The sequence below is a fragment of the Equus asinus genome, chromosome 9 (genome assembly GCF_041296235.1).
Source record: "Equus asinus isolate D_3611 breed Donkey chromosome 9, EquAss-T2T_v2, whole genome shotgun sequence".
Taxonomy (NCBI): domain Eukaryota; kingdom Metazoa; phylum Chordata; class Mammalia; order Perissodactyla; family Equidae; genus Equus; species Equus asinus.
In genome coordinates, this window is record NC_091798.1 from 39,170,699 (window position 1) to 39,197,158 (window position 26,460).

Below are 26,460 nucleotides of genomic sequence, written 5' to 3' on the forward strand. Positions count from 1 at the left end.
TGACTGTTAATAATGAATATCCAGACTTACTTTGGCACCATGATCATCGTTTAAATCCTGATGCTCGTTCATCTCGCCCACTGCTGGACAGGGTGGAAGGCTGGGACTGAAGGCCATGAGATCTGTCTTGGGCGGCCCCTCCCCAGAACACACCTTCTGCCTCCTCTGCTGCGAGTAGGACCAGCTCTCCACCGCGCTGGAGCACACCAGCCTGGGCTTCCCCGGCCCGCACGCGCCCTCGATGGGCGGCGCCGAGCACCTCAGCGCCACGTACAGCAGCAGCGTGAGCACCAACAGGCTGGACACCGCGCAGATGGCGATGATCAGATACACATTGACATCCACCAGCGCCGCCTCTGGGCCCGTGGCCCCTTCCGACGTCCGCGACGAGGCCTTTGGCGCCTGGCCACTCTCCACCAGCGACAGCAGCACGGTGGCCGTGGCCGTCAGCGCAGGCTCGCCGTGGTCCTTCACCAGCACCAGCAGGCGCTGACGCGGCGCGTCCGCCTCGTCCAGGGCGCGAGTCGTGCTGATCTCGCCCGTGTACAGCCCCACGCGGAACGGGCTGCGCCCGCCACCCGCCGCCGGCTGCAGCTCGAAAGACAGCCACGCGTTGTAGCCAGAGTCCGCGTCCACCGCGCGCACCTTCGCCACCACGTGGCCCGCGCCCACCGACCGCGACACCAGCTCGCTCACCGCGCCGGCCCCGCCGCCCGCCCCAGGCGGCAGCAGCGCGGGCGCGTTGTCGTTCTCGTCCAGCACGAACACCTGCAGCGTCACGTTGCTACCCAGAGGCGGCACGCCCGCGTCGCGCGCGCTCACCTGGAACTGCAGCAGCTCCAGCTCCTCGTGGTCCAGCGGCTGCAGCGCGTACACCTTGCCGCTCTCCGCGTGCACCGACACGTAGCTCGACAGCGCACGCTCGCCCACGCGCCGCTCCACCAGCGAGTAGGACACCCGCGCGTTCTCCTGCGCGTCCGCGTCCCGCGCAGACACCGTGAAGATGTGGCTGCCCGGCGGGTTGTTCTCCTTCACGAATACCGTGTACTCGGGCTGCGGGAACGCGGGCGCGTTGTCGTTCACATCGGCCACCTCCACGGACACGCTGGCCGTGGCCGACAGTGAAGGCGAGCCCCCGTCCCGCGCTGTCACCACCACGTCATAATTTGCCACACTCTCGCGATCTAGGGTACTGTCCAGCACCAGCGAATAGTAATTCTTGAAGGTGGTCACCAGCTTGAAGGGAACGTGTGGCGTCAGAGAGCAGGTCACTTGCCCATTGGCACCTGAGTCGAGATCGGACACGCTAATTAGGGCAATGACAGTGCCGAATTTAGCGTCTTCTAGGACAGGCAAGGATAAGGAAGTCAAGGCAATCTGAGGGACATTATCATTTTTATCCAAAACTTTCACTAAAACTGTGCAATGACCAGCCATGGGAGGATGGCCTTTGTCCGTGGCGTCAATGCGGATTTTATAGGAATTCACTTTTTCGAAATCCAGGTTCTTTCGAATTGTTATTTCTCCAGTATTTGAATCTATGCTAAACTGGTCAATAACCATGGGTGAAACAAGGCTATTAAAAGAGTATGAAATCTCCGCATTCGCTCCTTCATCCCGATCAGAAGCATTCAGTCTGATAACTGTCGTTCCGTTGTCGGAGTTTTCGAATATTCTTACTTCATATTCAGACTGTTCGAAACTGGGAGCATTGTCATTCACGTCCAGCACGGTGACTAGCAGCTGAACGGTGCCCGTGAGCTCAGGTTTGCCTTCGTCAGTGGCCGTCAGGAATAAGTTATGTTCGGGAGCTTCCTCTCTGTCCAAGGACTTTCTTAACACGAGCCCAATTTGTGTATTGTCATCACTGTTTGTTTTCACATCTAGCGCGAAGTATTCACTGGAACTGAGTTTATAGGTTAAGATGGAATTTGAGCCAACATCCGCATCCGACGCGCCCTCTAGTGGAAACAGAGAATCTGGCAGCCTAGATTCGTAAATCAGTACTCTTTGTTCCTTTACCAGGAACATGGGCGGGTTGTCGTTAATGTCCTTCACCTCCACCTCCACATGGAAAACCTGCAGCGGCCGGTCCACGATCACCTCCAGGTGGATGCTGCACTCCAGGCTCCGCCCGCACAGCTCCTCGCGGTCGATCCGAGAATTCACAAACAAAATGCCATTCTGTAGATTTACCTCCAGAAGGTCCCCGCGGCCTTTGGACGCCACCCGGAACAGGCGCGGCACCAGCTCCGCCAGCTCCAGCCCCAGGTCCTGGGCGATGCGGCCCACGAAGGTGCCGTGTTTGGCCTCCTCCGGGACGGAGTAGTGGATCTGGCCGGTGCCTGCCTCCCAAGCTGCGAGGAGGAGAAACCAGAGCAGCAGACGCCGGGATCCCAGTCGGCCTTCCGGGGTAATAACCATGTCAAATACTTGTTTTATTTCCATCAAAAGATCCTGTCTCGGAACTAAGATAAAATACATACAGTATGATCCGGAATCTTTTAATCCAATTCTTCTGCGCCCGCCATCATTCAGCATTCGTAGAACGATGCAGTAACAAGAGGAATGGACTTTGAATAACAGCAAGATGTAACTTCATGGTAGACAGCGACATCATGCGGCTCCACGGGGTAAGTAACAAATGAATTCACATAACGTGCTATGCTATGGCTTAAATTTTTTAAAAAAATTTCTTTTGACTTACTTTCATAGTAAATCTCCTCATGTTTGTAATTTTCAGAGTCCATTTAATCTTGTCTGACTTCTTTTATTAATTTAGAGTAGAGTTAGGGGTCAAATTATTCATAGTGAAACAATCTTCCTCCCAATAATTTAAATACTATTATCAACCAGTTCAGTAAATTTAAGTGTGATCAGAACTAGACTTGGGAATTAGAAGTGCAAACTATCTTCCACACTTAGTGTAGAGAAGAAACATACGTATATATTTCTGTCATAGGCCATCCTATTATATTTTGCTGTGAGAAAAAATGTAATTTTAAATTAACAAATTTTATCTGAACTTTTAAAAATCTTATAGATTATTGAAGTCCACTCTTTATTTCTTCAATGACTCCTCAGTCCTTGTGTCAAGCACTCCTCAGGATTTTTAAAATTTACTAATGGCAGATGAAAATTTTAGTGCACATTCTTTACATTTCTCACTGTCTCTGCAGCTTATATTAAGCCTGCCCCTGAAAACACATACTTCTCCATCACTGAAAATTCTAGTAGAATTCCTACCCATTGTTGTTTGCTACTCTGATCCTTCAGATGCTCCTAAAGGACCTCATCCTTTTCTCTCAACCTCAACCTTTTATATGCTTCCTTTTAAGTGTCCTCATCCATTTCCAGCATTTCAAATAAGACTTTTATTGAAGGTACTCCCAAACCCATATCTTCCTCCCCCATTTATATGACTATAATTGTTATTTTTACCCATACATGCTGATGACTCTTAAAAAATAATTTGATTACAACTTGAAGATTGTGAAGAGAAATCATTAATAACCCCCATATTCAAACCCTTGAATTCTCACTTTATTTTAATGGCATGAACATTCTACATATCACCTACCTGATTTTTTTTATTACTCCTTGTCTATTACGTGCGCTATTCAAAGTCTGCCTACAGTCCATCTATCTTTTCACATACCACTATATTTATCTTTATGCCTACAGCTTTTTTTTGAATTGCACTAAACATAGAAATTCCAAGATGTTAGAATCACTTCCACACAACCTGAGATGTGATCACAAGCCAACATTTCCAGTGTTATTTTCAACTACTCTCCAATGTGAATTCTATTTTGCAGACAATATAGATCACTTGCTTGTCTTCTTCCTCAATACAGCCTATGTTCAAGCTATTTTTTTTTAATTCCTGACATCTCTACCTGTAAAAATGTTACCCTCATATCAAAGTCAAGTCCAAATACCAATTTCACCGGGAATTCATCCTTAGTGTCACCAAGTAGAGGTAGTTAAACTCTTCCTCAAAGAGACAAAACAAGTCACAAAAAAAGACGTTTCACAGGGACACATGCCAACACCCACTCTTCCAGAACTCTGATATACTTTTAAAATCCTCATTACAGACAACTGTAATGCACCGCTCTCAGCCCCACCCCTCCACCATGAGAAGCTTCATCTAAAATAACTAACTTTTAGATCCTTGTAGTATTCCTTATCACTGACTTCCTACTGAAGTTATTTTGAGTAAACAAAGAGTTCATTTGCTACAATAATAAGCCTCAAAACAAAAGGTTGCTTTGCTTACAAGAAGGTAAGCCTTGACAAAACATATATTGGCCTGCAGTCTTGCTGTTGAAGGTTTTCTGTAGTGGCCAAGGTTTTTCATAAATTTTGACCTAAGTAAAGAGTCTCTTTGAATTTCAACTTTTAAATTAGTTGTTAAATTTAAGTATCAAATCTGTCTTTCCACTGCAGTTCCTAGCAATTTCCAGAAAGCTGATAATATAATCCAATTAATTGGAACAGTTGTAATAATTCTGTTTATTGGCTCCACTTAGAAAACTATACAATGTTACTGAAATCCTTCATGTAAACCAAATTAACAGGGAAAAGGAAAATATTTGTCATCTCATGAGAAACAGCTCATATTATTATTCAGCTATTGACTCAGTTCATTCTAGTGAAGGAAAAACATTATGTAGAGAAAATAGTTTAGTCCATCTATGAACAGCATCCTCCCCAGCAAAGAAAAATTTCAGTTATAAGATAAATCAAAGAGTTTATATTTCAAAACTAATTTAACTTGATTTTTTTAAAACTAACAACTGTTAACTACAAATTTACACACTGGTGAGAACTCTCAGTTTCTAGGATTTCCCCAAAGTAATGGGTTTTAGAAGTCTCTGAATGTTGTAATACAACTGTATTTATAAAATTAAATACATGTGCGATTGCATGAAATAGGCAAAGCAATAAAAAGAAGAATTGATATTTTATCCTATGAAGTTTGGAATATTTATTACCTGCTAAACTCACACTGTTTTTTCAAGTATAGAAAAACAGTTCTCTGTATTTGAGATAGACAGCACTCTTGCATATGGTAGATTCAAAAGTACAGCTTTGTTACAAACAATTGTATTGGTAAACAAACTCAAGAGAGGCACTTGTATCATGGTACACTGTAAACTAAAAATAAAAGCAACAGTAAATATGAAAATTTTCTGCCTCAAAAATGTTAGGATTTTCCCAACTGTGAGAGTTCACAATTACTTCTCACCAATATAATAATTTGTAAAGTAGGGGGGAAAACGCAAGTTAGAGAAATACTAATCATTGTTCCATTAAATATTGATGTTAAAGTAAGAGGAAAAAATGTGACATATCTATAGAATGGAACACCATAGATCTGGAAAAAAGAATGAGAAATCTCCTTAAGTAATGATATGTCACAATCAATAAAAGATATTAAATGAAGATGACCACAAAAAAATATGAATATAATACTTTAAAATGGGAGAGGGAAGTTTATTTGTATACAAAGAAAATATCTCTAGAAGAATAAGGAGGAAAGTGGAATGGGTGCTATTAAGTGGTTTGATATTGGAACTGGAAGTGAAACATTTTAAACCATTTTAAGAGATGTAAATGTATTTTGTATTCAAAAAATCAATAAAATGAAGCCACTAAAGCTAAAATTTTTAAATTATAAATACCAAATTCTTCAGAAGTATGCCAAGGTCAATTGTTTAGACAAACTTGAAAAGAATGATTCACTGCACAAGTATTACTGAAAAAAGGAATTAAACTGACGTAATAAAAACACTAAAATAATTTATACACGACGGAGCACCAAAAAAGGCAAATTGACACAACGATGTTAAAACATTTCTATGGAGTCATAATATGAGACTTTGAGAATAAATAATAACTCCAAATATGTATTACAAGTATCTTCCTACAACATTTTGTAAGACTGAATACTAAAATGTTTTAATTTGGAAACTCTACAAAGAACTCTAAGCCGTTAACCACAACCTGTAAAACCTTTTAAGAAGCAAAATGTTTCTGAAGTAAACACTATAGTGCAAAGCGATCATCTCCAACAAACTAAAATGAATTTTAAGCAAAGCCGTCATTTTAAGTAAATGAATTAGTACCATAGGGAATTTACATCTAAAAGGATACGATAAATACAAAGCCATCATTTAAAATAAAAAGAGAAGATGGAGGAAAATATTAAATATTTAATATTAAAGACGATGAAAAACTGCTGCGAATAAGATTTTTGAGACTCACGTTGTCTGCAGAGATGGGACCCTGAGGAATGCTAGGGCTGAAGGCCATGAGGTCCATCTTGGGCTGTCCCTCTCCGGAGCACACCTTCTGCCTTCTCTGCTGCGAGTAGGACCAGCTCCCCACCGCGCTGGAGCACACCAGCCTGGGCTTCCCCGGCCCGCACGCGCCCTCGGTGGGCGGCGCTGAGCACCGCAGCGCCGTGTACAGCAGCAGCGTCAGCACCAACAGGCTGGACACCGCGCAGATGGCGATGATCAGATACACGTTGACATCCACCAGCGCCGTCTCCGCGCTCGCGGAGCCCACCGACGACCGCGACGAAGCCTTTGGCGCCTGGCCACTCTCCACCAGAGACAGCAGCACGGTGGCCGTGGCCGTCAGCGCAGGCTCGCCGTGATCCTTCACCAGCACCAGCAGACGCTGGCGCGGCGCGTCCGCCTCGTCCAGGGCGCGAGTCGTGCTGATCTCGCCCGTGTACAGGCCCACGCGGAACGGGCTGCGCCCGCCACCCGCCGCCGGCTGCAGCTCGAAAGACAGCCACGCGTTGTAGCCAGAGTCCGCGTCCACCGCGCGCACCTTCGCCACCACGTGGCCCGCGCCCACCGACCGCGACACCAGCTCGCTCACCGCGCCGGCCCCGCCGCCCGCCCCAGGCGGCAGCAGCGCGGGCGCGTTGTCGTTCTCGTCCAGCACGAACACCTGCAGCGTCACGTTGCTGCCCAGAGGCGGCACGCCCGCGTCGCGCGCGCTCACCTGGAACTGCAGCAGCTCCAGCTCCTCGTGGTCCAGCGGCTGCAGCGCGTACACCTTGCCGCTCTCCGCGTGCACCGACACGTAGCTCGACAGCGCACGCTCGCCCACGCGCCGCTCCACCAGCGAGTAGGACACCCGCGCGTTCTCCTGCGCGTCCGCGTCCCGCGCAGACACCGTGAAGATGTGACAGCCGGGTGGGTTGTTCTCCTTCACAAACACCGTGTACTCGGGCTGCGGGAACGCCGGCGCGTTGTCGTTCACGTCGGCCACCTCCACGGACACCCTGGCTGTGGCTGACAGCGAAGGTGAGCCGCCATCCCGTGCTGTCACCACCAATGTATAGTTTGATTCGCTCTCGCGGTCCAGGGAGTTGTCCAACACCAGCGAATAGTAATTCTTGAAGGTGGACACCAGCTTGAAGGGGACATGAGGCGACAGGGTGCAGGTCACCTGCCCATTCACACCAGAGTCATGGTCGGACAGACTGATTAGGGCGATGACGGTGCCCAGTGGGGCGTCCTCTTGGACTGGCAGTGATAGAGAGGTTATGACCAACTCTGGGGTATTATCATTCTCATCCAGGATTTTCACTATTACTTTGCAGTGTCCAGTTAATGGGAATGAACTTTTATCTACAGCATCAATATTAATTTCATATAAATTACAGTCTTCATAATCCAGTTCTCCCTTAACTGTTATTTCCCCACTATTAGAATTGATTGTAAATTTAGATTTTACATTGTCAAGAACAAGATCACTAAAGAGATACACTATTTCCTTGTTAATGCCCTCATCTGCATCTGAGGCGTTCAGTCTAATAACTAATGTCCCATTTGGGGCATTTTCCAATAATCTAACTTTATAAATTGATTTGTCAAATTCCGGGGCATTATCATTCGCGTCCAATACATTGATCAATAGCTGAACTGTACCTGTTAGTTCAGGTTTTCCTCCATCAGTTGCAATCAGTAATAAACGGTGTTCTTGCGTTTCTTCTCTATCTACTGGTTTCTTCAAAACTAGCTCTAAAAAGTTTGTCTCTTCTTCATTTGTTTTAACATCCAAGTCAAAATATTCATTAGCATTTAACTTGTATCTCAATTCTGCGTTTGTTCCTATATCCATATCAGATGCGCCCTCTAGCGGAAACCGGGAATCCGCTATTCTTGACTCTAAAATAAATAATCTCTGCTCTTGTCGGAAGAACCTTGGCGGATTGTCATTAATGTCTTTCACCTCCACCTCCACATGGAAAACCTGCAGCGGCCGGTCCACGATCACCTCCAAGTGGATGCTGCACTCCAGGCTCCGCCCGCACAGCTCCTCGCGGTCGATCCGAGAATTCACAAACAAAATGCCATTCTGCAGATTTACCTCCAGAAGGTCCCCGCGGCCTTTGGACGCCACCCGGAACAGGCGCGGCACCAGCTCCGCCAGCTCCAGCCCCAGGTCCTGGGCGATGCGGCCCACGAAGGTGCCGTGTTTGGCCTCCTCAGGGACCGAGTAGTGGACCTGGCCGCTCCCGGCTTCCCAAGCTGTGAAGAGCAGAAGCGACAGCACCAGGCGCCGGGATTCCGGACTTCTTCTCTGGGAATATACCATCGCAAATTCGTTGCAATTTTCAAATGTCTATTGCATTACCACACAATAGCTTTTGGAAACTTAATTCCAAATTTGATGTAATTTTTCATTTGCTCATCTCAGCTTCAGCAGCACAGTAAAAATGGAGTATCCTTTTTCCTTTCTGCCTAAGGAAAATGAACTCACTGTATTCCTTTGTTGTAAAAAAAAAAAAAAAAAAAAATACAAACTTGCGGTTTCCAGCGCCATCATGTGGATGAAAGGGTAAGTATTTTATTTTGTTATGCTTTATTGACCTTACATTCGTTAAATATTTCCGAAATTCACTAACATATATTCTTTATTACCCTTATCTTTAATCAAAATATATCATTAAAATTTTAATAAAATATATAAATTTTCATTAAAGTATTGTGAAATCAATACTACTGAAGTCGTACTATACCAGTGTTTACTAGAGTGATCTGTATTGGTCATTTTATTCAGGGAGAGGCTTTAAAAGTTTTAGTTTTTCATTTCTTTAAACTCCCTTTAAAAGTTTTAGTTTTTCATTTCTTTCCATATTTAAATATATCTTGTTAAAATTCTTGAGTTTTTCTCTATTATTTTGATGGGATGTTTGTATGCTACTTTTATGTTACTCATAAAACAAATTTATATTCCTATTTTGCAGTATTTGATATTGGCTTTTGGTTCATGTTATCTTCAAAGTAACCAAAACTATTTGAATAGCATTCTTGCCTGAGTTCCATTTTGGAAGTCTGATTTTCAAATTCCTGAAAATTCATTTCTTTAATTTCTCTCTATATCACCTATCTACTTTTAGTGTTAACTCAAAAATTGTAACGTGGTCATTTACATTTTCTAGAAGCCAAAATTATAGTCACACAATTTTGGTAGGCATCTTGACACTATTTTCAAATTAGATGTATATAGATGGCATTTCTTCAGGTTGCTATTATTGATAAATCACAGTTGAAATAAATTCTGAAAGCATGTATCTTTGCTTTTATGCAGTAAATCAAAATCCTAATGTTGTCTACAGATATAGTGCTCCATAAGATGTTTGGGTTCTGGTAAAAATTAAAACATTGAAAAGAAATCACATCATTGACTAGGTGAAGTCTATGTTAATTCATCTCTTTTTAATCCTCCAGTTGATTTGCTGCATGATACCACTTGAACTTCACTTAATAAGTATGACTCAAAGAAAATGTCGCCAATTTTTCCATTGGAAAAAATTTAACATTATGCTTGTGTGTACTCCCTAGAATTCCTTAAATGTTACAAAATCTTCCTTACCTGAGCATCCAGGAGATCAATAACTCTTCTACTTGACACTTTAACATGTAAGGCATAAACCCCAACAATATCTTCTTAACTTTGGTATGTCATATGTCAGACCCGAAGAATTATTTTTGTGTCAATGTATAAAACAAATGTGGAAAAGTGGTAATATAAAGAGTAGCTTGAAAAGAAGTAAGAAATTGCTAGAAAACACAAAGCCCACTGAAATTAAAGTAGTAATGTAAAGAAATAGGATTATGTTACTGGATTTGTTTCTGATACAATCTTTAACAGTATATTTATCATTCCCTTTAGTTTTTGAAAGATTCTTACTATCTCTGCTATCATGACTTTCCTCTCAGCATTCAGATCATCCAAACACTAAAGAATTTAAACATTAATCAATTTTCAAGACTACTTACCTAATAGTTACTGATAATGATAATTTTAAAGTATTATGGTAAAAAAACAAGAAAATGATAATAAATGTGTTAAAAATACCATCAGTTAATGTTGATTCACCTTCTATTAAAGAACTATGATTGATGTGAAACTACAAAACTGTACTATAAATAAATATACCTTTGAAAAAAGTAAACATTAAGTATTTAACAGCCAAACTGACAGTGGGATATTAACAATGTATGCATAGTAATTTACAGAATATTTTCAGTATATATTTAAATATTTTAAAATGTGCTCAATGGAGGAAATACTGTCAACAGTGTCACGTGCTCCTTTAAGTTTGTAATTTCTTTCATGTAAATATGTAGCCATTTCAGGAGCAAACAAGACTCTTAACATTTGGCCAGTCTTCATTCCTTTACGTTACATGGAATCTTTGAATTATCACCTGCATTTGTCTTTCAATGTTCAACTGTTTTTTGTTCCTGGAGCTTACTTTCTCAACTAGAGAGTCTCAATTATAGATTCTCTAGCCTTAATTCCATAGATGACTCTATAGGGAGAGAAAATTCTTTAAATGTTTTTCCAAACCATTTTTTCAATCAACTAATATAGATTTCTTTATTGACTGATCTTTTCACGGGCTAGTTTCTCTAGAAATTTCAGTTATATTTAAGCCCCACTGCAGAAATAAAACTCCTTCTTTGGCAATGAACTTGGGTTAAGGAAACCAGATAGTGTTTTGGGGTATCTCTGCTTAATTTTACTGGCAAGCATTCAGGAAGATACTACACTACAAAAATTTAATTTTGCGTTGGAGTCTAGATGCCCTTCATTTCCTACAAAAATCCAGAATAAAATTTTAATAATCTACATTTCTCTCCTATCTGTAGAAAATTATATAGGTCTAACACACTGCTGAGAAATAACAGGTGAAGTTGAAGCAATCTTTTAAAGATTTAGAAACAATTTATGCACCAAATTTGACCAAAAAAATTTAATTGTGTATGTAAAATAATTTATCCTATGAAAGTACATTGTGTGCATATGGTACATTACTTTTAAGATGGTCTAATTTCCCTATAAAATATTGTGCTAAAATATTTATATTTTATATCCATTCCAGAAAAAAAAATTGACAGTAATGTTAAAGTACCTATGAGAGAATAAGTAAATTAAATTAAATATAGTTTTTACTCACAATCCCATTGCCAAATGAGCTCATTTAATATTGGAAAGGGACAATGAAAGTAAATTCAAGAACTTTTGTTTCTATGCTATGTATTCACATTAATATCCACATTGCCTCAAGCAACCTATTTATGTCTCTGAGCTGCAGTTTATTTATCATTAAATTGAGAGAAATGATGATCTCTTAGGTCATGTCCAGTTTTAAAAGCCTGACTCAAGTGAGTGGAAACTTGGTGAGGTGCAAGATTCTTACAGCATTAACCAGTGTCCAGGATAAAAAAGAAGAAAACAGGGTAATTAAAGAGTAATAAACTTCAATAAGCTTAGTTCTTATGATTCACTGATGGAGAGAAAGAAAGAAGTTTTTAAAATAAAGTACAAAATCCTTATTCTACTAACTTTACTTTATGAGAGTACAAAATAGAACTAGTGAGCGAGTAGGAGAGATAAAAATAAAATTTTCAGAAGATTTGTAATGACAGATATTGTGGTAGATAAAAAAGGAAAAGAGATAAAATATTTATTTCAATTCAAGCTTTTCCATACATGCCCTAAATCCATATCTGTCAGATATTCATAAGTTCCTTATTCATCTCTGGGGGAATATAACTACATTTAGAACAAGTACAACTTCTCATGCACAATATGCAGAACTCAATACAAAACTATCAGGCTTACCAAGCAAGAAGGTCATGAAAAAATGAACAATAAAAAAAGACATGCAGATGATCCAGTTATTACACTGATCCAACAAATCACAAACAAATTGTGATTAATGCATTGAAATAAATCATGATAAAGAATTTCACCAGAAAACTGTAGTATATTTTTAAAAGTAAAATTACAATTCTAAAGCTTAAAAATGTCATAATTGAAGTTTAGGTTCAACTGATGATTTTAATAGTAGATTGAACCAAGAAGAAGAGAAAATTTCTGAGGTAGAAGGTTGGTCAGATTAAAATATCCAGCATATAATAAAGAGACCAAAAATTATTTTTTTAAAAAAAACAGAGAGGGGCATAGAATATATAAGAGATATGGTGAAAAGATTTCACACACATATTGCTTGAGTTACAGAAGAGGAGAGGAGAAAAACATGAGGCAGAAGCAATATTTGAAGGCAGAATGCTGAAATGTTTCCTATACTGATGAAAGACATCAAGCCACATATTCAAGAAGCTTTAAAAGCTGTAAGCAAGATAAAATTTTAAAAAACTAAAACTGAGCATATAATAAAGCTATTGGGAAAAAAACCCATAAAAGCAGCTGGAGGAAAGGAAAAAAGTCACAGTACCTAAAGAATAAAGTTGACAGCCATCTTCTCAAAAGAAGACTATGGAAGGTCATCTTGAAACTGCTGGGAAAAAAATAACTTCCAACCCAGAATCTGATACTCAGCAAAACTATTTTTCAAAAGTGATGATGAATTAAGCATATTTCTGGTATGTAAAAAGTTAGAGAATTCTCTACTACCACTAAAAGAAATACTAAAGAATTCTTCAGAAGAAAAATCATCCCAGAAAGAAACAAAAACAAAGTAATGTACAAAACAATGATAATAATGTATTCTGTACCTACAATATATGTATAACTGAAAGGCATAACACTAAAAAAAAGTGGGACCAGGTAAATGGATTTATTATTCAAGGTTCTAGCATTGTCTGGAAGTGGTAAAAGTATTAATTTAATTTATAGTTTAACAAGTAAATGATACCTGTTATAAAATCCCAGAAATCAATAAGAAATTAGTAAAAATTTACAACTAAAAGATAATAGAAAAATAAGATGAAATAATTAAAATATACTAATCCAGATGAAGACAAAAAAGAAGGAGGAATAGAAGGGAATTTTTAAGCTTCGAAAAAAACTAAAGCAAACATAATTAAGAATAAATTATTTAAAACTTTACTTTTGACTTTATAAATGAGACAAGGATGCCGACTATTGCCATATCTACTTAACATAGTACTAAAGGTCCTACTCAATGCCATAAGACACACAAAAGATATAAAAGGTATAAGAACTGGAAAGGAAAAAATACAGCTGTCATTGTTTGATGACAGCCTGATTGTCTATATCAAAAACTACAAAGCACCTGTAGATAAATTATTAGAGCAAGTGATTTTAGCAAGTTAGCTGGATAACACGTCAATACAAAAATACAGCATATATTCATATGTACCATTATTAAACAGAAATTTTTTCAAATTAAAACCAATCTACACAATGACCACAAATGGCAAATACCTAAGAATAAATCTAATGAAATATGTATAGGATGTCTATACAGAAAATTATAAAATATTAAGAAGCATTACAGATTATTTAGAAATAGACCATGCTCATGAATTGAATGACTCGTTATTGTAAAGATGTCAACTTGCTTTATGTTTCTCAATAGTCTCAGTGCAATCCAAATCAAAACCTTACCAAGTTGTTTTTATGGAATTTATATACATAAGGTGGAAATGAAAAAGGCAAAATGGCATTGATGCAAAAATAAAAAAACAAGTCAAATAGATTAGAACAACAAAAAAAGGCCACACCTATATAATGGATAGTTGTTTTGTGAAAATATGTGGAACCCATTTTTAAGAAATGGTCTTGGTTCAGTTGACTGTCTTTGGGGAAAATTTAATCTTGATTCCTGTCACAACAAAGACAAAAAAATTCCAAATGGATTGTATATCTAACGTGAACAATAAAATGAAAGGTACCACAAGCAATTATCTTCATGACGTAGAATCAAAAGGAAAAGATTGATAAATTGAAGTTAACTAAAATTAAAAATTTCTATTCACCAAAAGAAAAAAGAGTGAAAAGACAAGCCCAGAGTAGAAGAGTGCAAAATCAAGAAAGAGGTTATGTCCAGAATATAAGAAATTTTCAAAAAGCAATAGAAAAATAGGCAGAAAACTTGAATAGCTATTGCACAAAATAGTACGTAAAAATGGCCAATAATAATACAGAAAGATGCTCAATCTCATTTATAAATTAGGCAACATAATATGGGAATACTAAACACACCCAACAAAATGGCAACTAAATAAATAACCGGACAATGTCAAGCTTTGGAGATGATGTAGAGCAATAGGAACTCTCATATGCTGCTATCATGAGTGTAAACAAGTAGAAGCACTTGGAGAAATTGTTTGGCATTATGTATTAAAGATGAAGATATGTGCATGTTCTATGTTCAACTAATCTCGATCCCAGTTAAATAAAAGAAAAAAGCGTGTACATGGTCACTGAAAAATTTACAAATATATTTATAGCAGCATTATTTGAAACAGACATAAAGAGAAGCAATGCAAATCCACAACAGTGGAATGAATAACTCATGTTATATTCAGACAGTAAACTACCGGAGAAAAAAATAAATGAACTCCAACAACATATGGCAATATGGATGATTCCATAGAATGATGAATGATAATTATGAGGAACACACAAATACATGCACACACATAACAACTTTGTGTAATTCCATTTAGAAAAAGTTCAGGGAACAGGTCAAAATTAACCACAGTTATAAAGTTAAAACTGTGGTTACATTTGGGGGAGAAAAAAGGGAAAGTGATTTCGGAGGTGCATTTGAGTGGCTTCTCGAATGGAGGTAACGGAAGTTTTCACTTTCAAATGATTGATTGACCTATGTTATTCCATCTGTGTGCTTTTCAATGTATTAAGGGAGAATAACACGCAAATTCTCTCTAAAAAGTTGATTACAACTGAAATAAATAGGTGGAGACAGAAAGCACAAAATTTATAATAGTCATAAAAATAGGCATTGACAATGAAGATTAAAAACAAAACAATATACATTGCTTTGGTGACCTATAAATTCCAAACTATTCTAATTAAAATGGGTATGTAAGAAGTAAAGAAATTTGGTCAAAAAGTTAATTCTGAGAGGTTTTTTAAAAGTTAAGAACAAATTGATAGAAGAAAATGAAACTCCAGATTACTAGTTCAGATTAAATAAAGGATATTTATAAACTAACCTTTGTAAGAGAATCCCCAGTTGCTGGGTGCTGATCCTCTCTGTCTCTGGGGTCAGGTATACTGGGACTGAAGGCCATGAGGTCCGTCTTGGGTGGCCCCTCTCCAGAACACACCTTGTGCCGCCTTTGCTGCGAATACGACCAGCTCCCCACCGCGCTGGAGCACACCAGCCTGGGCTTCCCCGTCGCACACACGCTCTCTGTGGGCGGTGCCGAGCACCGCAGCGCCGTGTACAGCAGCAGCGTGAGCACCAACAGGCTGGACACCGCGCAGATGGCAATGATCAGGTACACGTTGACATCAACCAGCGCTGTCTCTGCGCTCGAGGCTCCTGCCAAAGCCCGCAACGAGGCCTTTGGCGCCTGGCCGCTCTCCACCAGAGACAGCAGCACGGTGGTCGTGGCCGTCAGCGCCGGCTCGCCGTGATCCTTCACCAGCACCAGCAGACGTTGACGCGGCGCGTCCGCCTCGTCCAGGGCGCGAGTCGTGCTGATCTCGCCCGTGTACAGGCCCACGCGGAACGGGCTGCGCCCGCCACCCGCCGCCGGCTGCAGCTCGAAAGACAGCCACGCGTTGTAGCCAGAGTCCGCGTCCACCGCGCGCACCTTCGCCACGACGTGGCCGGCGCCCACCGACCGCGACACCAGCTCGCTCACCGCGCCGGCCCCGCCGCCCGCCCCAGGCGGCAGCAGCGCGGGCGCGTTGTCGTTCTCGTCCAGCACGAACACCTGCAGCGTCACGTTGCTGCCCAGAGGCGGCACGCCCGCGTCGCGCGCGCTCACCTGGAACTGCAGCAGCTCCAGCTCCTCGTGGTCCAGCGGCTGCAGCGCGTACACCTTGCCGCTCTCCGCGTGCACCGACACGTAGCTCGACAGCGCACGCTCGCCCACGCGCCGCTCCACCAGCGAGTAGGACACCCGCGCGTTCTCCTGCGCGTCCGAGTCCCGCGCAGTCACGGTGAAGATGTGGCTGCCCGGCGGGTTATTCTCCTTCACGAACACCGTGTACTCGGGCTGCGCGAACGAAGGCGCGTTGTCGTTCACATCGGCCACCTCCACGGACACGCTGGCTGTGGCCGACAGTGAAGGCGAGCCCCCGTCCCACGCTGTCACCACCACCTCATAGTTCGCCACGCACTCGCGGTCCAGAGCACTGTCCAGCACCAGCGAATAGTAATTCTTGAAAGTGGACACCAGCTTGAAGGGGACCTGAGGGGTGAGGGTGCAGGTCACCTGCCCATTGGCACCGGAGTCACGGTCGGACACGCTTATCAGGGCGATGACAGTGCCCAGTGGAGCGTCTTCTCTGATTGGGAGTGACAGGGACTTGAATTCCATTGCTGGGACATTATCGTTGGTGTCTTCAACTTCCACCATAACTGTACAATGGCCAGAAAGTGGGGGCTGTCCCTTATCAATGCCCTCTACAAGAATTTCATAGGATTTGCTTTCTTCAAAATCGATATATCCCTTTACCATAATTTCTCCAGTAATTGGATCTATGTGGAACTTCGATTTTACATTAGGTAAAATATCAGCTGAGAATGAATAAATAATGTCCCCATTTGAGCCTTGATCTAAGTCTGAGGCGTTAAGTTTAATTACCAACATTCCATTAGGAACATTTTCTGGTAATTTCACCGCATAGAGTGTTCTGTCGAAAGATGGAGCGTTGTCATTGGCGTCCAGCACTTTGACGAGTAACTGAACGGTGCCAGTCAGCTCAGGTTTGCCGCCATCAGTGGCCGTGAGCACTAAAAATATCTCCGGAGCTTCTTCCCTGTCTAAATGTTTCTTTAATACTAGCCCAAGACGTTTTACCTGCTCGTGATCAGATGTTTTTTCCAGCGAGAAATACTCATTGGGGCTCAGTCTGTAAGTCAGCAGAGCATTCTCCCCAGTATCTGCATCGGAGGCGCCCTCTAGTGGAAACCGAGAGTCAAGCGGCCTGGATTCCGCCATAAACAGATTCTTTTGTGTTCCAGGGAAAACAGGCGGGTTGTCGTTAATGTCCTTCACCTCCACCTCCACATGGAAAACCTGCAGCGGCCGGTCCACGATCACCTCCAGGTGGATGCTGCACTCCGGGCTCCGCCCGCACAGCTCCTCGCGGTCGATCCGAGAATTCACAAACAAAATGCCATTCTGCAGATTTACCTCCAGAAGGTCCCCGCGGCCTTTGGACGCCACCCGGAACAGGCGCGGCACCAGCTCCGCCAGCTCCAGCCCCAGGTCCTGGGCGATGCGGCCCACGAAGGTGCCGTGTTTGGCCTCCTCCGCGACCGAGTAACGGACCTGCCCGTTCCCAGCCTCCCAGGCTGCGAGGAACAGAAGTGAGAGCAGCAGGCGCCGGGATTCCTGCCCACTTCGCCAGGAAAACTCCATCTCAAGCCTGCAGTGCTTTGTTCTCATTAAGGGATCTTCTTCCAAAATCAAGCGATATCTTCTGATCGTTCAATCCAGGGCCTCTGCATCCTCCATTTTTCTGCATCTGGATGGTGGATGCTGCTTCTTTACAAAAGAACTAGAAGGGAGTTAGTTTTTCTCTCCTTCTCTACCAGATCAGTTTTATGGTAGAGAGCGACATCATGTGGTTCCACAACGTAAGTATCGATTCTGGAAATCCATTAAACTGCTGCGTCTTATTTATTCTTTCAGCCATTCTGCAAACTTGTACCACCGTTGGGGAATAGAACCACATTTTGTACCACTGATTGACTGAGTACGATCCTTAGTTCCACTACAGAGGCAGCTTTTACTTCAGTGGAAATCCTTTTTATATACAGGTGTTAAGTATTTACAGAGACCCAACTGTAGTTAACACACACTTTGTAAATATACAGTTGTAAAGTGTTGGTTAGGAAAATTCATGACAGATTTTTTGTGTGTTCCCAAGAATGTGGGAAGGTTGTTATCAATGATAACACACTCTTCATCTTTGGATTACATATTCCTGCTGTTGAAGACCTCAGAGAACCTATCCCTAGAGAACCTCTGATTCCAAGAACAAGCCATTGAAAGGGCATTTTGCAAATGTTCAAAAAAGGAAGCAAAGACCATCAGCATTTAATTGAAAGTCTTCCTTGAATCATCTAAGGGCTGAAGGTTCGAGGAAGATTTAACAAGGAAGTAGGATGTTACAGGATACTATTTATTCCATTAGTATAATACAGCATAGTGTTCCACTTGTGTGGAAAAGCATTTCAAATAATTTTATTCACTGGAACCCATTCACCTTCCACGAGCAAGATTAGTATTCTCATTTTGTCTCTTCTGGTTTAGAAATACTTGCCTGTTTTCCAGTCCCTAAAATGTCTCAGCTTTGGTTTCCAGTGGCAAGGAAACTTGAATGGGAGTCCAACTATTTGTTAGAGGAAATGATCAAATACCAAATAGAGGAATGACTGAAAAATAATCTCACTTCAATTTTATTTGGCACCAGGATTTTGAGGTTTGTACTTACAACATGACACACATTTATACATAGGTTGGTATGTAGAGGAAGGTCACCAGTAATGACAGTAACTCACTGAGGTTTTTGGACATTAACATCCTTAACACTTTATGTTAAAGAGTTTAATGATTAATAAAGTTTTGCTAGTAGAATATTTTTTAATTAGATATACAGTATTATTCTCAACAAATTGTTCAGATGGAAAATAATAATTCTTAACAAGATTAGGGGGCCACCCTGTGGCCAAGTGGTTAAGTTCATGCGCTCCGCTTTGGCAGCCCAGGGTTTGCCAGTTCAGATCCTGGGTGTGGACCTGGCACTACTCATCAGGCCATGCTGAGGCGGCGTCCCACATGCCAGAACCAGAAGGACTTACAACTAGAATACACAACTATGTCCGGGGGCCTTTGGGAAGAAGAAAAAGAAAAGAAAGTAAAAAGATTGGCAACAGATGTTAGCTCAGGTGCCAATCTTAAAAAAAAAAACAAGATTAATAATGTCCTTTCAAAAAGAATATTTTCTAAATGATGTACTAAAGGGAGTGTTAAAATTTCACTTCCTAATGATTTTTTTTAAAGATTTTATTTTTTCCTTTTCTCCCCAAAGCCCACTGGTACATAGTTGTGTATTCCTGGTTGTGAGTCCTTCCAGTTGTGGCATGTGGGATGCCACCTCAGTGTGGCCTAACGAGTGGTGCCATGTCTGTCCAGGATTGAACCAGCGAAACCCTGGGCTGTCAAAGCAGAGTGCGCAAACTTAACCACGCGGCCACGGGCTGGCCACCCACCCCATCGATTTTTTTAATGCTTACTAATATAAGTAGTGAGAAACTGAAGATGAACAAAGATGCAATTCTAGAAGCAAAAAAATTCTTATTCTGTTTTGTTTTTACCCAACTGGGAAACTAGTCACAATACACAGTATCACCAAATGTGAGCATAAGGACTGAAATGAATCAGTTAAAATAGAAAGGAAGAACTGAGACTCCAGATAAATGAATAAGTGAGTAGAAAAGGCTCCATAAGATATAATAGGTTTAGTAAACCAATATTTGAAACTGAAGATATAAAATCATAATGAAAAGGGAATGGTGAGCACTTAGGAGGAACTCATAAAATGGGCCAGTAACGTTTGAACTAATATCTAACAGGAATTCCAAAAGAAAAGTCGCAAAAGCTATTGAAGCATTTGCAGGGAGTAGTACACCATGGTTGGAGTTAAATATTCTAAATAATGCAACTCATCCAGGAAAACATATCTAGTTTCTATACAGACTTTTAGCAGTGAAATAATCCCACTACTGCACCTACTAACAAAAAACAAAGCCACAGTGTGGTTCTCACTACGTATTGCTGATTTGGTTCAAAAACATTCACAAGAAATTCAAACATTTTAACCACAAAACCAGTACCTGGAAAACTCTAATTACCAAAACCATAATGAACGGTTACAATGTTTCCAAAGGAGTAGAAACATTGAGGAATAAAACATACATTTTTGAAAGGATAAAAAAAATGACTCACTTTTGAAGAAAAATCAACATCCACATCCAGCTGTTCTTCTATATGCCCGTTAACCGGACCCGGTGGAAGGCTTGGGCTAAAGGCCATGAGGTCCGCCTTCGGTGGCCCCTCCCCAGAGCACACCTTCTGCCTCCTCTGCTTCGAGTAGGACCAGCTCTCCACCGCGCTGGAGCACACCAACGTGGGCTTCCCGGGCCCGAACACGCCCTCGGTGGGCGGCGCCGAGCACCGCAGCGCCACGTACAGCAGCAGCGTCAGCACCAACAGGCTGGACACCGCGCAGATGGCGATGATCAGATACACGTTGACATCCACCAGCGCTGTCTCTGCGCTCGCGGTGCCCGCCGATGCCTCTGACGAGGCCTTCGGTGCCTGACCGCTCTCCACCAGCGACAGCAGCACGGTGGCCGTGGCCGTCAGCGCAGGCTCGCCGTGGTCCTTCACCAGCACCAGCAGACGCTGCCGCGGCGCGTCCGCCTCATCCAGGGCGCGGGTCGTGCTGATCTCGCCCGTGTACAGGCCCACGCGGAACGGGCTGCGCCCGCCACCCGCCGCCGGCTGCAGCTCGAAAGACAGCCACGCGTTGTAGCCAGAGTCCGGGTCCACCGCGCGCACCTTCGCCACCACGTGGCCGGCGCCCACCGACCGCGACACCAGCTCGCTCACCGCGCCGGCCCCGCCGCCCGCCCCAGGCGGCAGCAGCGCGGGCGCGTTGTCGTTCTCGTCCAGCACGAACACCTGCAGCGTCACGTTGCTGCCCAGAGGCGGCACGCCCGCGTCGCGCGCGCTCACCTGGAACTGCAGCAGCTCCAGCTCCTCGTGGTCCAGCGGCTGCAGCGCGTACACCTTGCCGCTCTCCGCGTGCACCGACACGTAGCTCGACAGCGCACGCTCGCCCACGCGCCGCTCCACCAGCGAGTAGGACACCCGCGCGTTCTCCTGCGCGTCCGCGTCCCGCGCAGACACCGTGAAGATGTGGCTGCCAGGCGGGTTGTTCTCCTTCACGAACACCGTGTACTCGGGCTGCGCGAACGCCGGTGCGTTGTCGTTCACATCGGCCACCTCCACGGACACCCTGGCTGTGGCCGACAGAGAAGGCGAGCCCCCGTCTCGCGCTGTCACCACCACCTCATAGTTCGTCATGCTCTCGTGGTCCAAGGCGCTGTCCAGCACCAGCGAATAGTAATTCTTGAAAGTGGACACCAGCTTGAAGGGGGCATGAGGAGTCAGGGTACAAATGACCTGCCCGTTCGCACCAGAGTCTCGGTCGGACACGCTGATCAGGGCAATGACTGTGCCAAGTGGAGCGTCTTCAAGTACGGGTAACGATAGTGATTTGATAACCAACTCAGGAATATTATCATTGGCGTCCAAAATTTCTACTAGAACCGTGCAGTGATCTGCCATCGGGGGAATTCCTTTATCTCTCGCTTCTACTTGGATTTCATATAACTTAGTTTCCTCAAAATCTATGTTACCCTTTACACTGATGTATCCATTAACTGGGTCTAAGTGGAATTTCGACAGAATATCTGCCGACATGTCTGTATTGAAAGAATATACGATGTCCTTATTTATTCCTTCATCCAAATCAGAGGCGTTAACAATCACTGCTAGGGTGCCGTTTGGTGCATTTTCGAATAACTTGACTTTATAGACCGTCCTCTCAAACTCTGGGGCGTTGTCGTTTACATCCAGAATGGTGATCTTCACTTGAGTAGTACCAGTGAGCTCTGGTTTCCCACCATCAACTGCCGTTATTATTAACTGATGCTCAGGAGTGTCCTCTCGATTTAAAGGTTTTTTCAACACGAGCCCAAGGGATTTAATTTCCTCATCATTTCTTTTAACATCCAAGGTAAAATAGTCATTGGAGTTAAGAGTATAGGTCAACAGTGAATTTACTCCGATATCTGCATCTGTTGCGCCCTCTAGCGGAATCCGAGAGCCAGGCGGCCGGGATTCGTAAATAAACAAATTTTTTACTGACATTGGGAAAACCGGCTGGTTGTCGTTAATGTCCCTCACCTCCACCTCCACATGGAAAACCTGCAGCGGCCGGTCCACGATCACCTCCAGGTGGATGCTGCACTCCAAGCTCCGCCCGCACAGCTCCTCGCGGTCGATCCGAGAATTCACAAACAAAATGCCATTCTGCAGATTTACCTCCAGAAGGTCCCCGCGGCCTTTGGACGCCACCCGGAACAGGCGCGGCACCAGCTCCGCCAGCTCCAGCCCCAGGTCCTGGGCGATGCGGCCCACGAAGGTGCCGTGTTTGGCCTCCTCGGGGACCGAGTAGTGGACCTGGCCGCTACTGGCCTCCCATACCGCGAGGAGCAGAAGCGAAAGCAGTAGTCGGCGAACTCCGGGACCTTCTCTCCGGGAAAACACCATTGCAAGCCTTTTCCAAATATTGGGTCCCTCTTGCATGGATCCAAAATTAAAAAAATAATTTGAGCTCCTTGTTCTTCATTTCTTAAATAACCATACTATGGCTGTATTTCATAGATGGTGAGGAAATGGAGTGTCTGAGTACGTAACGCACGCTGTATTTCTTTTGTCGTGAAAGACCTTGTGGTGGACAGCGACATCATGTGGCTAAATGTGTAAGTATTAAATGTGATTATCTTCTTTTCCTTTTACTTCGTTTGAACTTTCCCCAAATTTCTATTTTCAATGTAATTCCTTCAAGGACTCCTCAAAATCTTTATATTTTACCAAAATATATCCTTAGAATTTTTATACTAACTTATCACTTTCACTTATGCCAATCCATGACACAGTAAAATATAGCAAAACAGTGATTACTGTTTTAACAGTAGCGGACATCTATTAGAAATATTTCCCATGTGACAAGCACTGTTCTATTTGTTTTAATGGGCTTATCCCATTAAATTTTCACAACAACCTTCTGAGGTAGGTATTAAGATGATTTCCTTTTTACGGACAAAGAAGTGGAAACACATATAGGTTAAGTAACTTAAAAGAATATTAACCGGTCGTGTTGGGTGGGATCTCAATCTGATTCAAGACTCGTAAATTTAACCACTTGGCCTCAGAGTCCACATTTCATACAAAAATCATACCCTTGATATTTGTGACCATCAAAACATCAAGAGATTGAAAATGTGTGTGTGTATATATTCATATATATACAATTTACTTCTATATTATTATGGCAATCGTTCATTTACAAAATATGTTCACTTATGCTTATTAATTTATAGAATGTATATAAACCAATCTTGTATCTTTTATCCGATGACTATATCCTTGTTATCTGTCTGAAGTTTATCTATGTAAAGATGCCAGGAGTCAGTCTTTTACAGTGCAGTTCTTTTGTAACTTTGTTTTTTGCTACATGAAAATATTGTGTGATTTGGGTAGTTAGTACATTCACATCACACCAAATAAGAGTATATTCGTTTAAAAAATTTGCACATCATTTATGTGTTTCAATTTACCTGGATATGCTAAAATGTTCACAATATAAAATAATTGTGTTTTTAATGATCTCCACCATGGATGAATTTCTGGATTCCGGTTTCTTAAAAAGCTATTACTTGAAAGAATTCATGACTTAAACAATGAGTAAAGAGAGAAAAATAACTTTGGAACGTGATTCACTACTCGACGTATGTAAGATGAGGCAATGAAATATCCTAAAGATCTCTGTGAAGTCAATGAGAGGCATGAGTGCTCTGAGAATTTGGAAGTTGAGCAGAGAAAACTCATGGGGAGAAGTTGAATTTAGAGCGGGAAGAGAACGTCCAATATTTTGCTTATAGTCAGACCCTTTTTAAGTGAAATCAAACATGATTTAAGTATTAGGAGAAAAGATTTAATATCAGTTTTTTTCCCATGTACTCATTGAATGCAAGCCAGGATTGTAACTTACTCATATTTTATCATTCATATTTAGAATAAAATAAATTGTCAATTAATGTTTTAATGAATAAGTAAGTGAATATTTTAAATTAACAATCAAGTAATATGAGGTGTTACATTAATGATATTTGTTAATGTCAAACTTACATAATTTCTAATTGATTCTATTGTACCAGTTCATGATGAAGCAAGTAAACATTTAAGATTGTTTTGGAAAAGCATGGATTTAGGGAATAATTAAATATATCAATATGCCAGTTAGTGCTTTGATGAATCTTGAAAAGCAGTAGCTAATTTTAAAGTGAGAGACAAAATTAAAATTTTAAAACATCATGGACTTCATATTAATGAGATGCCTTTGACAACTTATGTAATTCTATATACTTCATGACATTTAAAAGTATACTAACTGCAAAATGAAATGTCACAGGGAATTTATAACAGAGTAGACTCCATAATGATTATTACAAGATAAAGGTAATACTAAAGGAAATATGAGTTTAGAAGATTGAGCCAATGTGTGGATAAGGCATCAATGAATAATATCTACTCTCTCTTAGACATCTCCTTAGGCAACTTAATTAAGATAAATGTAAATAAGGAATAAGAAACCAATAAGAACTTATACAGCAATAGATTGTGACTCCTGGAGATATGGGCACACCTGGATATTGTTTTAAAAGCTTATAATTTACCTATAGTAGAAACATAGTGGCTAGACTTCCAGTAAGACAGATTCCACCTGACCATTCATACTTTGTGCACACAAGTCTCAAGAAGGTGGTGATAGCTATGATACTCCAGTTGGAATGACTCCTCCCAAGAAAGAGCTTCTTTCTCATTTGTTCAAGCCATTTGTTTTTCTCTATACAGCCTCAGATGAACTTTTTTGACTCCCAGGAAATATATAATCTCTGCATTTTGAGGCTTATCAATCCTTCCTTCAGGAACAGACTATCCTTAAATGGAGTTGAAGATTTCTCCACTAAATTCCTCAATTCCTTTAAAAGAAGATCCCAGATGGAAATTGATATTCTGCCTATCTGTGCAGTGGCTAAAGCTAAGATCACTTAGTGGAAGTTATTTCTAGGATTCATCAACATCCACGTACATTTGGGAAAGAAAACAGAAAGTAACTAAGAACCAAATAGTAGAAGACAGTTTTAGACAATTCATCCCAAACATCTTCCTTTGGTTAAAAAATTTTTTCTTTAATTTCCTTTCCAAGTGTAACATTTACTTGTCAAATTTAGTGTTTTAATTACCCAACACAGGAGTTTCCAATGAAAATGTGGTCATCCAACACCAGTCCCCACCTTTTGGAAAAACCCCATCATCATTAGGAATATGGATGTGGCCAGATGAAATTGAGTGAGCCCACAGTCATGGAAAATGTTATCCCAGGCAGAGAGTGTGGTGTCAGAGCAAGGTGGTCAGTCTCTGCACAGTGGGAGGCCTGCATACATTAGCCCAGAGATACTGATACTGGAAGCATGACTGAGCAACCCGCTAACATAAAGACCGGGTTAAAGTACTCTCCACTTGTATGCTGAAAAAGTCATACCACCTGGCCACCCACAATGTGATTTTTTAAATGTTAAGATTTTTTAAATAAACAAAATTGAGACTGGGCTCTTTTCTCAGTGAACTCTCTATTGTGCCTTAAAACCAAGGATTTTGAAAGAGTGAAATCTTTATCCAAATAACAGGTTATTTTACTACTGAAAGACAAATCTAGGATTAGCAACGATTCCTAACTGATGTCATGTGTTGTAATGACCTATGATAGATACTTTTGGAAGTTCTGGCATTAAAAGATGCATTCAGGCTGCTTTCAGATATAAGGAAAAGAAAAACTAACCTATTAACTGTTGCATAAACAGATAAACACAAATGAATTCTTGCTCAAAATAAAATAGCTTGGGGGGGGGGGCAGCCTGGTGGTGTAGTGGTTAAGTTCGCCTGCTCAGCTTCAGTGGCCAGGGGTTTGTGGGTTAAGACCCCGAGTGCAGACTACACACCGCTCATTAAGCCATGCTGCGGCAGCGCCCCACATACAAACATAGAGGATGACTGGCACAGATGTTCGCTCAGGGACAAT

At 42.0% G+C, this 26,460-nt stretch overlaps 1 protein-coding gene across 8 annotated transcripts in view; it reads right to left on the reverse strand.

Moving 5' to 3' along the window:
- Window positions 1-26,460, reverse strand: part of LOC106823749 (protocadherin alpha-C2) — a 190,143-nt gene that overhangs the window by 147,727 nt on the left and 15,956 nt on the right. The window contains exon 1 of one of the 8 annotated variants that reach the window (XM_044780640.2): window positions 15,495-18,459. The exons of 2 other annotated variants lie outside the window; for them this stretch is intronic. In XM_044780640.2, coding sequence (XP_044636575.2) covers window positions 15,495-17,906 — 2,412 coding nt within the window. In that variant the 5' untranslated portion in view covers window positions 17,907-18,459. 5 more of the 8 variants (XM_070518106.1, XM_070518109.1, XM_070518103.1 and 2 more) reach the window with 5 other exon arrangements.